The 13,183-nt window shown below is 41.0% G+C and overlaps 2 protein-coding genes across 2 annotated transcripts in view; both read right to left on the reverse strand.

The window, feature by feature from the left end:
• Nucleotides 1-13,183, reverse strand: part of LOC133551686 (fibroblast growth factor 1-like) — an 819,097-nt gene that overhangs the window by 416,465 nt on the left and 389,449 nt on the right. The gene's annotated exons all lie outside the window — the stretch shown is intronic.
• Nucleotides 204-9,541, reverse strand: yipf5 (Yip1 domain family, member 5). The gene is made up of 6 exons (XM_061898655.1): nucleotides 9,386-9,541; nucleotides 6,150-6,262; nucleotides 5,902-6,074; nucleotides 5,676-5,821; nucleotides 1,119-1,300; nucleotides 204-1,038 (listed from the first exon to the last, which is right to left on the reverse strand). The coding sequence occupies exons 2-6, from the start codon at nucleotides 6,254-6,256 to the stop codon at nucleotides 876-878; spliced, it is 771 nt and encodes a 256-aa protein (XP_061754639.1). The 5' UTR covers nucleotides 6,257-6,262; nucleotides 9,386-9,541; the 3' UTR covers nucleotides 204-875.

Consider the following 13,183-nt stretch of genomic DNA (forward strand, 5'->3'; position numbering starts at 1 on the left):
TCTGTAACCTGTTTAGAAATTGTTTTATCATCATTTTTATACCAAATACTATATTGTGAGTGTTGCTTTAAATGGAGAATGCATTGTGAATGTAATGGTGAGTTGCTGTGAAATTCAAATTCCTAAGGTAAAACATTGAATATATTGCATGGACTATCTAGTGCAGGGCACCATTGAAACCTCCATATAAAGCAGCTATGGCGTTTTTTTCTCAGTCTCTTATTTATTAACATAACACCACGTGTCCATGAGTGTACACCTTAAAACCCACTTTGACACGGACAACACAGGACACGTCAAAGTATACAAAAGTGTTGTGGACGCTAAAATAAACACAGATGAACGAATAATTGTTCCGTTGAGAGGCATTATTAAAAAAGTTCAAAGATGAAAAATTAAGCTAGATGCCTCTTGAACGAAAAAAAAAAAAAAAGCTGCAGCATAAACTGGATTTGTTGTCTTGGCAAAAAGCATCTTGACTGAAATGAATCCAGAGCAGAGCCTCAGACGTCCAGATTGTCCTGCGTGGAAGTCAAGTTTATGCACATTGCGGCACCTGCACAGGTGGTCCACGCTGTCTCCTTTAGTTAAGCGGTGCTGGTTCAATTTGGGTCCCTGATGGAGCACACATATTATATCTTTCTGGCTCCATGTAGGATGACGAAAAAAAAAAAAGCGCAGATGGCCCCATTGGAATGTGGAGACTGTTAGTGGATGTTGAAATAAAAACTATCAAAATAGAATTATTGGCTCTGTTATAAACTTCTGTGACTGTAATTGGTGTAATTAAGTCATTGTGGCACAGACGCCTAATTACACTGCAATCACAGAAGAAGTGGAGAACCGTTATTTCAAACCTGCATGAAACATTTGCTCTAGAAGACAGAGATGAGCGCAAAGACGCCGTAGAGGAGCGCACACGGGTAGGCCACCAGGAGCTGCTGCCCATCCATTGCCAACGCGGAGATGAAGATCTTGGACGCCGACTGACTGCACCAACTGATGATGGCCGTCGTCAGGATAATTCCCAGCATGCCCCTGAGGACGAGCAAGCCAAGACTTCGTTAGGGGGGGGGGGAAAAACCTGAGCGTCTATGATTCTGCAATAGGGCGCTCACTGTAACGAGAAGATGACTCCGAAGCTGGACAGGACGATCATGGGAAGGAGGCAGTAACCAAGCACGCTTGCCACGCACCCGAAGGACACGCCCGTCATGCTCATGAGATTGAGCAAGCAGTACATGCCCAAGCAGCCGATGGCGCTGATGCCGTAAACGTAGCCAAATTGGATCTTACCAGACTGGGGAAACACAATTGAACGAATGAGAGGAATGCAGATGAAGGAAGAAAGATTTGTGATTTAAAATCAGCTTAGAAATGATAATGGGACAGTAGCAGGCCTTTTAAAAAGAACGAATAATAAATTGTTCCTTGCAAAAAGAAGCTCCACAAAGTGAAGACATCTATAGTGACACTGTTTGCAATCTGGGGCATTGTGCTTAATTAACAAGTCATACAGTGGGGCAGAAAAGTATTTAGTCAGCCACCGATTGTGCAAGTTCTCCCACTTAAAATGATGACAGAGATCTGTAATTTTCATCATAGGTACACTTCAACTGTGAGAGACAGAATGTGAAGAAAAAACCCAGGAATTCACATTGTAGGAATTTTAAAGAAATGTATTTCTAAATCATGGTGGAAAATAAGTATTTGGTCAACCATTCAAAGCTCTCACTGATGGAAGGAGGTTTTGGCTCAAAATCTCACGATACATGGCCCCATTCACACTTTCCTTAACACATATCAATCGTCCTGTCCCCTTAGCAAAAAACACCCCCAAAGCATGATGTTTCCAGCCCCATGCTTCACAGTAGGTATGGTGTTCTTGGGATGCAACTCAGTATTCTTCTTCCTCCAAACACGACGAGTTGAGTTTATACCAAAAAGTTTCTTTTTGGTTTCATCTGACCACATGACATTCTCCCTATCCTCTGCTGTATCATCCATTTATCCATTTTGGTATAAACTCAACTCGTCGTGTTTGGAGGAAAAAGAATACTGAGTTGCATCCCAAGAACACCATACCTACTGTGAAGCATGGGGGTGGAAACATCATGCTTTGGGGCTGTTTTTCTGCTAAGGGGACAGGACAATTGATCCGTGTTAAGGAAAGAATGAATGGGGCCATGTATCGTGAGATTTTGAGCCAAAACCTCCTTTCATCAGTGAGAGCTTTGAATGGTTGACCAAATACTTATTTTCCACCAAAATTTACAAATAAATTCTTTAAAATTCCTAAAATGTGAATTCCTGGATTTTGTTTTCACATTCTGTCTCTCACAGTTGAAGTGTACCTATGATGAAAATTACAGACCTCTGTCATCTTTTTAAGTGGGAGAACTTGCACAATCTTTTTTGCCCCACTGTATAAGAACAATCTTCCCTTTGTATATTTTATTCCGCTTCACGGTGGCAGAGGGGTTAGTGCGTCTGCCTCACAATACGAAGGTCCTGCAGTCCTGGGTTCAAATCCAGGCTCGGGATCTTTCTGTGTGGAGTTTGCATGTTCTCCCCGTGACTGCGTGGGTTCCCTCCGGGTACTCCGGCTTCCTCCCACTTCCAAAGACATGAACCTGGGAATAGGTTGATTGGCAACACTAAAATTGGCCCTAGTGTGTGAATGTGAGTGTGAATGTTGTCTGTCTATCTGTGTTGGCCCTGCGATGAGGTGGCGACTTGTGCAGGGTGTACCCCACCTTCCGCCCGATTGTAGCTGAGATAGGCGCCAGCGCCCCCCGCGACCCCAAAAGGGAATAAGCGGTACAAAATGGATGGATGGATATTTTATTCCCTATGAGCGCTAAAATATAATAAAAGGCACAAGTACCAAATATCTACATTTGTAGGAAATCATGCCGTGGTTGTTGCGTATTAACACTGCTTGCCAGACCACTAATGGTCCCTGAAGAACCGTACTTAAGCCAATTTGTGGTAATGATTTTGCGATACCCGCTTAATCATATTGTAGTATAATCAATTTGATGATTCATACAAGTAACTTCAACTAGCCATGCCCTACTTTTGTTGGGTTTCTGGACTATTGTGTACTGTTCTGTAGGTTAGATGGCCTGACATGTCTTCAGTGGTTCCTTACATTTAAAAAAGGCAAAAGAAACTGATCAGCAGTATTAGCGGTTTTTAAAGACAAGGCAGGCATTTTTGTTTATTCTACAGGTGAAGCACAGCATCTTTAGAAAAAATATTTTCAAAATGTGCTGCTTATACAACTTTAGTTACATATACAGTATAAACATTTTTACCTCAATTTGTACTTCACATAAGAAGAGTCATTCCAGGAGAAGGCAGTAAACTCCACAAGATAGTCATGAAAATCTTTAACTTGTTTATAACAAGGGCTGATAGACTTTTTCCATTGCCTGTAAAACCCGTCATTTCAACACCTTGTTCACTTAATCCACGCAAAATGGATAAGGGCTCGCAACTTTGCCCAAATGTCGTCAGTTCGCTAATCCAATTTTCCCTTAACGTTCCTCAAATGCACACATTAACTGTTTAACCAAACAAATGTGTCCCTGCAGTAGCCGGCGTCGCCCACACTTATTCTTGTTTTCTAAAGAAGAAATGGTTCTATTTTTACAATGTACAGTTCATGAAAACTCAGAGAATGCTGCCAAACAGTTATGTCTCCTAGGAAAACTCCATATTCACATATCCTGAGTTATGTATATATGTACAGTCGTGGTCAAAAGTTACACTTGTAAAGAACATAATGTCATGGCTGTCTCAAGTTTCCGATAATTTCTAAAACTCTTGTATTTTTGATTTTTGGAGCACATACTTGTTGGTCACAAACAACATACATGAAGATTGGTTCTTTTATGAATTGATTATGTCAACTGAAAATTTGACTAAATCTGCTGGGTCAAAAGTATACATATAACAAAGTTAATATTTGGTGACATGTCCCTTGGCAAGTTTCACTGCAATAAGGCGCTTTTGGTAGTCATCCACAAGCTTCTGGTTGAATTTTTGACCACTCCTCTTGACAAAATTGGTGCAGTTCAGCTAAATTTGTTGGTTTTCAGACATGGACTTGTTTCTTCAGCATTGTCCAAACGTTTAAGTCAGGGCTTTGGGATGGCCATTTATAAAACCTTAATTCTAGCCTGATTTAGCCATTACTTTACCACTTTTGACGTGTGTTTGGGGTCATTGTCCTGTTGGAACACCCAACTGCGCCCAAGACCCAACCTTCGGGCTGATGATTTTAGGTTGTCCTGAAGAATTTGGAGCTAATCCTCCTTTTTCATTGTCCCATTTGATTCTCTGTAAAGCACAGGTTCCATTGGCAGCAAAACAGGCCCAGAGCAAAATACTACCCCCACCACGCTTAACGGTAGGTTCCTGGGATTAAAAGCCTTACCTTTTCTCCTCCAAACATATTGCTGGGTATTGTGGCCAAACAGATAATTTTTTGTTTTATCTGACATCACATGGATGGTCAGACGAAACAAAAAAATGAGCTGCAAAATGTTTGGAACGGTTAGTCTGCCGAGCTCTACACAGCACCGACACTCAACATCAACACATAATTTGCAGACTATAAATAATGGTTGGCAAAAAATATTCTTAACCCAAATAAGTGAAATTAGATTATCTCACACGGCACACCAGACTGTATGTCACAGCACTTTAGTGCCGCGGCACAGTGGTTGAAAAACACTGCCCTATAGTGTGTAGTGTATGTATGTTTAGCTATTACTTGTCCTCCAAAGATAATACTTGTATGAAACATTTTATTTGGGGCCATTGAAAAGAGGATTTATTGTGGCTTTACACTGTGGACAGACATTAGCCAATAGTAAGGACGCTACATTGCAATGCAGATTTGTTTGTTTGCTTGCTTGTTGTCAAATTTGCAGGAACACAGCTAGAATATGCTATTAACATACATTATCACGATAGTATTAAAAGCTCTAATGTAGGTCAAATTCATATTATCATCATCTATACCTCGCAACCCTTCACTTTATTTACCACTGTAATTACCGGACTAATATTCTCTTCATTCAATGACTGTAAATAATGTAAAAACACTTTACTTACCACTATAATTACGGGACTACAATACTTTTCATTCAATGATAGTAAATAATGTAAAAATTATGTAAAAACAAGAGTATAAAGAAGTCATACTGTTCCATTACCTTTGTTCATACTACTTTTCACTACTGCCAAAGAACTGTCGACACCTTCATATTTGTTCCTTCCTATACTGTACATACTGTTACACTATTTGATATTGCACTGGCACTGTATTTGACTGCTGTACTTCTACTTGTACTGATACTTCTACCATAACTTCTGTGACTTATTGTGCAACTTAATTGTCTTGTAATTGATGTACATCAGAGCTATTCAATTTTTTGTATTTAGTGTATTAGATTCTGCAACTAGTGTTTGGATCCCGCTGTACGCAATATCTGAAGAGCATGGAAAAAAGCATTTCATTGTGGTGTACTCTGCATAAGACGAATAAACTTGAACCTTGAACTTAGTATATGTTCTCCGCTGGAAAAAAAAAAATCCAAATACAAAAACTAGCCTTGTTGATACGAATGTCAGTTCCACCTGTAGCTTGAGCAGTGATTTACCAAGAGGAGTGTTGCGCCAAATGCCAAACAGAAGACCATGGGGCCAGCCAGGTCAGTCTCATTCATTATGCTGCCGTCTGCCGCTTTCAGAGGATGGAGGACAGTCAGCGTCTTTTGCCAGATGTGGTCAAAGTTGATACCTAATTCTAACAAGAAACAGGGAGAGAACAAATCCTGCAAGACTGCCCTCTCAAAGAGGTAGCGATGGCTTCACAGTTCAACAGACCTTCCAGTAGCGGTGGCTCGTCATCAAAGCTGCTACTGTACATGGACTGAGACGCGGACGGAGTGTAGGTCTGTGTGGGCTGAAAGATCTGTCCTGCGTATGGCTGCTGGGGCTGCATCATTCCTGGGGAGGGGTAGCCCATTGGCTGGGAATAATCATATTGGCCATATTGCCTGTGGAGCAAACAATTAGAATGGCCATTGGGTACGTCAACACAGGGACAATTTCGGGAGGCTTTTGTCACATACTTGTTGTGGGGGTTCTCATTGTTGTATCCGTAGCCAGCCTGGTTTTGGTCTTCTACACTGTAGCTGGACTGGTAGAAGTCTGTGTTGAAGTTGTCAAACCCCGACATCTCTCACTGTCAAAAAAAGATGGCAGAAATTGTACTGTAGTTATTTTCTCTTTAATCATAATCATCACAAATCATAGTTTGCTTACATTGATAACAATTGTGATACACATACACTATCAAGTGAATTTTTTGAGTTTGTTTATTTCGAACATGCATGCATGCATACAACATGATACATCACAATTTCCAGTTCCTTTATTCAAAATGTTCGAAAAGGAGTATAAAGATCGCAGAGCTTTTTTTGTCCTTTCCAGCTTCTCAGGCAAATCATATAGTTGATGTAGATGCCCATATCGGCTGTTCAGATTTACTTTACAAAAGAGAAGTGTAGGATTCTTTTCTTGTTGCCTTATTTAAATTTGACTTTATTAAATGTTTTTTTATTATCATTTGGTGCAACCGGGCCGGGGCAGGAGGGGATAGAAAGAGAAAAAAAAGGAAGACAGAGGGGGAAGTTGTGGGGATAAGAGGGGGATTACACAGAGAGACAAAAACAACAACAGCAAACACAATAACAAAAAGACAACTACAATAGAACAACACCAGCACAAGCAGTTAGCGATATAAAAAATACTACAGAAATGACAATAAGCATTTTTACACTACAACTGGAGCAATACAAATACCAACAGAAATAGTGCTATTGATCATGAACAATACCAATAATTTACCTCTATTATCAACAATACAGTTGTTCAAATGCAACAATACATACACATAATGATAACTACAGATAAAAAAAAAGGAATACCGAAAGATGGAGGGGAAGAGAGAGAGGCAACCTATATTAATCTTGTCTTGCAGAGCTTTTTTAATCTTACCCCCTTTCCTTTACATATCAGTTGCTAAAAGTTTTGTTCACTTCGTTCACAATGTATTCCATAAGTAGCAACAATAAAAATAAATACTTGGTGATGTAAGTTATATTTCATATGGTGAGATGAGTAAGATTATCTTGAAAATGAATGGATGGATGAAATAAATTCAGAATGTTTATCATGTTTTTTCTTCTTTGTACTTTGTAAACACTAAGAGTCAAGAGTTTCTTGAAGTGGATTATTTTAGTAGATTGTTTGCTTGATCCATTCAATTATTTAATTCCACATACTGATATGCTGAAGGTCTTAAGTGTTGTACGTGCATACAAATGTTTTAATATACATTTTTCTCTAAGATTACATTTCTCCTCTTTTGTTAAGAATTGTTGTATATTCTTGGGTAGCAGGTTATAGTTTGCTTTATGTATTATTTTATCAATGAATTAAAGGATTTGGGCAAGTTTGAGTTATTCTTGATGGTTGTCGGTTTAAATGGGTTAGTTAGTATTTATATTTGAAGCTAAATATCTTAAGTTTATCATCTCCATAGAGTTTTACAACAGATGGAAGCATGTACACAGCTGCATTGAATCTGGACTTGATGAAACACAAAGGACCAACACCAGCAGCTGACATGGCTCCCCAAACCATTGCTGACTGAGGGAACTTCCGTTGTCTAGAGTTCAGGAGTGGCTTGACCATGGGAATACGGCTATTGAAGCTGTATCTGTTGAAAAGCTCTATGGAGATGATGATTTCATTTTCCAGCATGATCTGGCACCTGTCCACAGTGCCAAAACCACCAGTAACTGGTGTACTGACCATGGCATTACTGTCCTCCATTGGCCTGCCAACTCCCCTGACCTGAACCTCATAGAAAATGTGTGGGTTGTTGTGAAGAAGAAGCTGAAAGACAACAGGCCCAATAATGCAAATGACCTAAAGGCCACTATTCGAGCATCCTGGGCATCCATAACACTTCAGCAATGCCACAGGCCGATTGACTCCATGCCATGCCGTATTGATGCAGTAATCCGTGCAAAAGTATTCCCAACCAAGTACTGAGTGCATTAACTGACATTTTCAAATGTTTGATTTTGTTTTACTGTCATTAATATTTTTTTTAACTTGGTCTGAGGAGGAGTGGAGTCCAAGTGGAGGAGTTCAAGTACCTATGAGTCTTGTTCACGAGTAGGGGAGGAGTGGATCGTGAGATCGACAGGCGGATCGGTGCGGCGTCTTCAGTAATGCGGACGTTGTATCGATCCGTTGTGGTGAAGAAGGAGCTGAGCCGGTTGGCAAAGCTCTCAATTTACCGGTCGATCTACGTACCCATCCTCACCTATGTTCATGAGCTTTGGGTCATGACCAAAAGGACAATATCACGGGTACAAGCGGCCTAAATGAGTTTCCTCCGCCGGGTGGCGGGGCTCTCCCTTAGAGATAGAGAGCTCTGCCATCCGGGAGGAACTCAAAGTAAAGCCGCTGCTCCTCCACATCGAGAGGAGCCAGATGAGGTGGCTCGGGCATCTGGTCAGGATGCCACCCGAACGCCTCCCTAAGGGGGTGTTCAGGGCACGTCCAACCGGTAGGAGGCCACGGGGAAGACCCAGGACACGTTGGGAAGACTATGTCTCCCGGCTGGCCTGGGAACGCCTCGGGATCCCTCGGGAAGAGCTAGACGAAGTGGCTGGGGATAGGGAGGTCTGGGCTTCCCTGCTTAGGCTGCTGCCCCCGCGACCCGACCTCGGATAAGCGGAAGATGATGGCTGGATGGTCTGAGGAAATATTCTAATTTTTTGAGATAGGATTTTTGAGTTTTCTTAAGCAGTATGCCATAATCTGCAATATTAAATTAATAAAAGGTTTGCAATATTTCAGTTGATGTGTAATGAATCCGGAATGTATGACATGTTCATGTTTTTAGTTGCATTACAGAAAATAAAGGACTTTATCACAATATTCAAATTTTCTGAGACAGTCCTGTACAACGCCCAGCTGTTAGCCACATAAGCTAAGTGTATTACAGCTTTCGGATAAGGCGGCTTTTTGTTTGTTTTATTATCCGCAATAGTTTATAGTTGACTGTGCTGGATCTTGTACAAGAACTCAATTAAAGCCAATTCCAAACTATAGAACAAAAAAAACCCAACATAGTTTTGACTGAAGCAGCTCGCACACAGTCAACTGAGCTCGCTAGCAAGGGGCTAGCTAAAAGCGCTAGAAAAGTAACGAGGTGATTTAACCTTTTGCTTTCACTTCCAACACTTCGTGCAGACGGAATGACTGTTCACAACATTTGGGCACCTACCTATGGTGTTTGACGCAGCAAGACGGGGATCTGCCAACTCAGAAGTGCTGCGACGTGTCAGGAGAGAAGGAACCACTACCGGAAGTGACGTACCCAACCGGATGTGTCATGAAACTTGAGGCATGCCTCGATCAGCAAAAGACGGCGTTGCAGACGTTAATGGCAGGGTATATTTCTTCCCTTTTTTTTCCCCGTTTATTTATAGTAACCTGTCAGCTTGTATAGTGGTGAACATTTAAATTAGCGTAACATTAACCAAAGAAATAAAAAAAATATATAGTTACATAATAAATAACAAATGAAGTCATATAATAACACACATTGAATGAGTCAAATGTGTATTGCCCAGCTCAGACTACTTAATTTTATTGTACAATGTTCCATGGTCGAAGGACTCCGGCTTATTAGTGATTCCAAGAGCCCAAAAAAAGTCTGCGGGCTATAGAGCCTTTTCTGTTCGGGCTCCAGTACTCTGGAACGCCCTCCGGGTAACAGTTAGAGATGCTACCTCAGTAGAAGCATTCAAGTCTCATCTTGAAACTTATTTGTATACTCTAGCCTTTAAATAGACCCTCATTTTAGACCAGTTGATCTGCCGTTTCTTTTCTTTTTTCTCCTATGTCCCCCCCCTCCCTTGTGGTCCGGTCCGGTGGCCATGGATGAAGTACTGGCTGTCCAGAGTCGGGACCCAGGATGGACCGCTCGTCCAGAGTCGGGACCCAAGATGAACCGCTCGCCTGTGTATCGGTTGGGGACATCTCTGCGCTAGTGATCCGCCCTCCGCTTGGGATGGTTCCTTGCTGGCTCCACTTTGGATGGGACTCTCGCAACTTAATTGGATCCACTTTGGACTTGATTCTCACGGTTACGTTGGATCCACTATGGATTGGAATTTCACAATATCATGTTAGATCCGCTCGACATCCATTGCTTTCGGTCCCCTGGGGGGGAAGGGGTTGCCCACATATGTGGTCCTCTCCAAGGTTTCTCATAGTCATCATGGTCGATGTCCCACTGGGGTGAGTTTTTCCTTGCCCTTATGTGGGCCCTACCGAGGATTTGTGCGGCCGTTTGAAGCACTTGTGATTTAGGGCTGTATAAATAAACATTGATTGATTGATTGAAGATGACTCATTTGAGTGACATGGCTGAAAGTGGGGGTGTGAATCCGCGGGGACCTGCTGATTCGATCCAATTCCGATTCCTGGGGCGACGATTCGATTTAGAGTCGATTTGCGTTTAAACAGGATTCTCCCTTCAAACCGATTCTTGCAATGTATCATATGGTATAATAGATCAAATGAAACTTTTTCAAGACAGGTTTCAGTTTAAAAAAAAAGCTTATTCTGGTTGCATGGAGATGGCCCACAAGCATATTTTTATAAATGTATTTTTATTAAAAAAAAAAAAAAAAATAATCTGCGGTCTTCTCCAAGGTTTCTAATTGTCATCCCACTGGATTGAGTTTTTCCTTGCCCCGATGTGGGATCTGAACCAAGGATGTCGTTGTGGCTTGTGCAACAAATGTATGTATGCATATATATATATATATATATATATATATATTTATTAAAAAAAAAAATGAATCGAGAATTGCGTTGAATTGAAATAAATCGATTTATAATCTAATCACAACCCCAAGAATTGATATTGAATCGAATCGTGGGACACACAATGATTCGCAGCCCTAACATATATATATATATTACACCCACACACGTTTGTGTGTATATATATATGTTTGTATATATATATATATATATATATATAGGGCTTCACGGTGGAAGAGGGGTTAGGTGTCTGCCTCACAATACGAAGGTCCTGAGTAGTCTTGGGTTCAATCCCGGGCTCGGGATCTTTCTGTGTGGAGTTAGCATGTCTTCTCTGTGAATGCGTGGGTTCCTTCCGGGTACTCCGGCTTCCTCCCACCTCCAAAGACATGCACCTGGGGATAGGTTGATTGGCAAGAATGTTGTCTGTCTATCTGTGTTGGCCCTGCGATAAGGTGGCGACTTGTCCAGGGTGTACACTGCCTTCCGCCTGATTGTAGCTGAGATAGGCACCACCGCGCCCCCCCGCGACCCCAAAGGGAATAAGGAGTAGAAAATGGATGGATGGATATATATATATATATATATATATATATATATATATATATATATATATATATATATATATATATATGTATATATATATATATATATATGTATATATGGATGTGTTTTAGTATCAGAGCGGAGATGTGAAGATCTTTTGCAAGGATAATGGGATGTTTAGAATCCTCTGACATTGCTGCTTTACTCAATTTCCCTTCTACTATAGGCAAACCATTTTCTAGAATGGGGTCTAGTTTGTAAATAGAACTGTCTTTCTTCATGTTAATCTTCCCAGATTTCATTAAAGCAAGTTCCTGTGGGAATCTTTGCTGTTGAGTGAAGTGGATGATGGCTGTCTCAGCTATTGAAAGGTCATCTGGTGTTAGAGATTGGTTTGCTATTGCAGCTTTAATATGCATCATGTCCCGATCCATTTTGTCAGCAATTAGTAATTTTCTCTTTTGACTCATCTCCAGTAGCGTCCTTTTTATTTTTAGGATCCAGGCGACTGACCTCTTCAACCGTTTCCGGTCAGAGAAGTGGGTGATCAGTTGGTGAGTAGCACTTGAAGTATCAACAATAAGTACATTGGTGCTGAGCTCCTTTTTTTACCTAAGGGTCCTCCATTGCAATCCCACACTCCAAGATACCAGCTAGCCACCCCTCCTCTTGTTTCTTCAGAAACTCAGGGCCTTCTATCCATCCTTTGTGAGTCAGTAACTCATCCACTTTAACTCCTCTTGAGGCTTTATCTGCAGAATTTTGAGTGGTATTAATGTACCGGCATTGGGTGACGTCAGAAATCCTGTTTGCTACAAAAGTATAAAATCTCTTGTCCTCGTTTTTGATGTACTTCAAAACGGACGTGCTATCAGTCCAGAAGCAAGACTTCACCAGTTGAAGCTGTATTTCTGCTTTAATCATCGTGTCCACACAAACCGCAAGAGCAGCTGCAGTGAGTTCTAGACGTGGAATGGTCACTTGCTTTAGGGGAGCAACTCTGGCCTTGCCAAGCATGAAAGACACATGGGGTTTGTTATGGCTGTTCCATACTTTCAGATAGGTGACAGTGCCATATCCGTTTTCACTGGCATCAGAAAAGTGGTGCAATTGACCATAGATGGATTCTCCAAAATCTATCGGCTTGAGGCACCTTTCAACCTTGAACTCCATCACTCTTTCTAAATCTCTCAACCATTTGGTCCACTGCTTTTGGAGAGTGGGGTGAATGTCATTATCACAACCGTAGTTTAGTCTACACGTCTTGTAGTATGAGCTTGGCGGGGAGAGTGAGCGGAACGAGAAATCCTAAAGCAGGGGCTACCTGGTCCCATGGGGACCAGGTAGCCTGTAAGGACCAGATGAGTAGCCCGCTGGCCTGTTCTAAAAATAGCTCAAATAGCAGCACTTACCAGTGAGCTGCCTCTGTTTTTTACATGTTATTTATTTATTAGCAAGCTGGTCTCGCTTTTCTTGACATTTTTAATTCTAAAAGAGACAAAACTCAAATAGAAATTGAAAATCCAAGAAAATATTTTAAAGACTTGGTCTTCACTTGTTTAAATAAATTCATTTATTTTTTTTACTTTACTTCTTATAACTTCCAGAAAGACAATTTTAGAGAAAAAATACAACCTTAAAAATGATTTTAGGATTTTTAAACACATACTGTTCCTTTTTACATTTTAAAGTCCTTCCTCTT

The sequence above is a fragment of the Nerophis ophidion genome, linkage group LG04 (genome assembly GCF_033978795.1).
Source record: "Nerophis ophidion isolate RoL-2023_Sa linkage group LG04, RoL_Noph_v1.0, whole genome shotgun sequence".
NCBI classification, from domain to species: domain Eukaryota; kingdom Metazoa; phylum Chordata; class Actinopteri; order Syngnathiformes; family Syngnathidae; genus Nerophis; species Nerophis ophidion.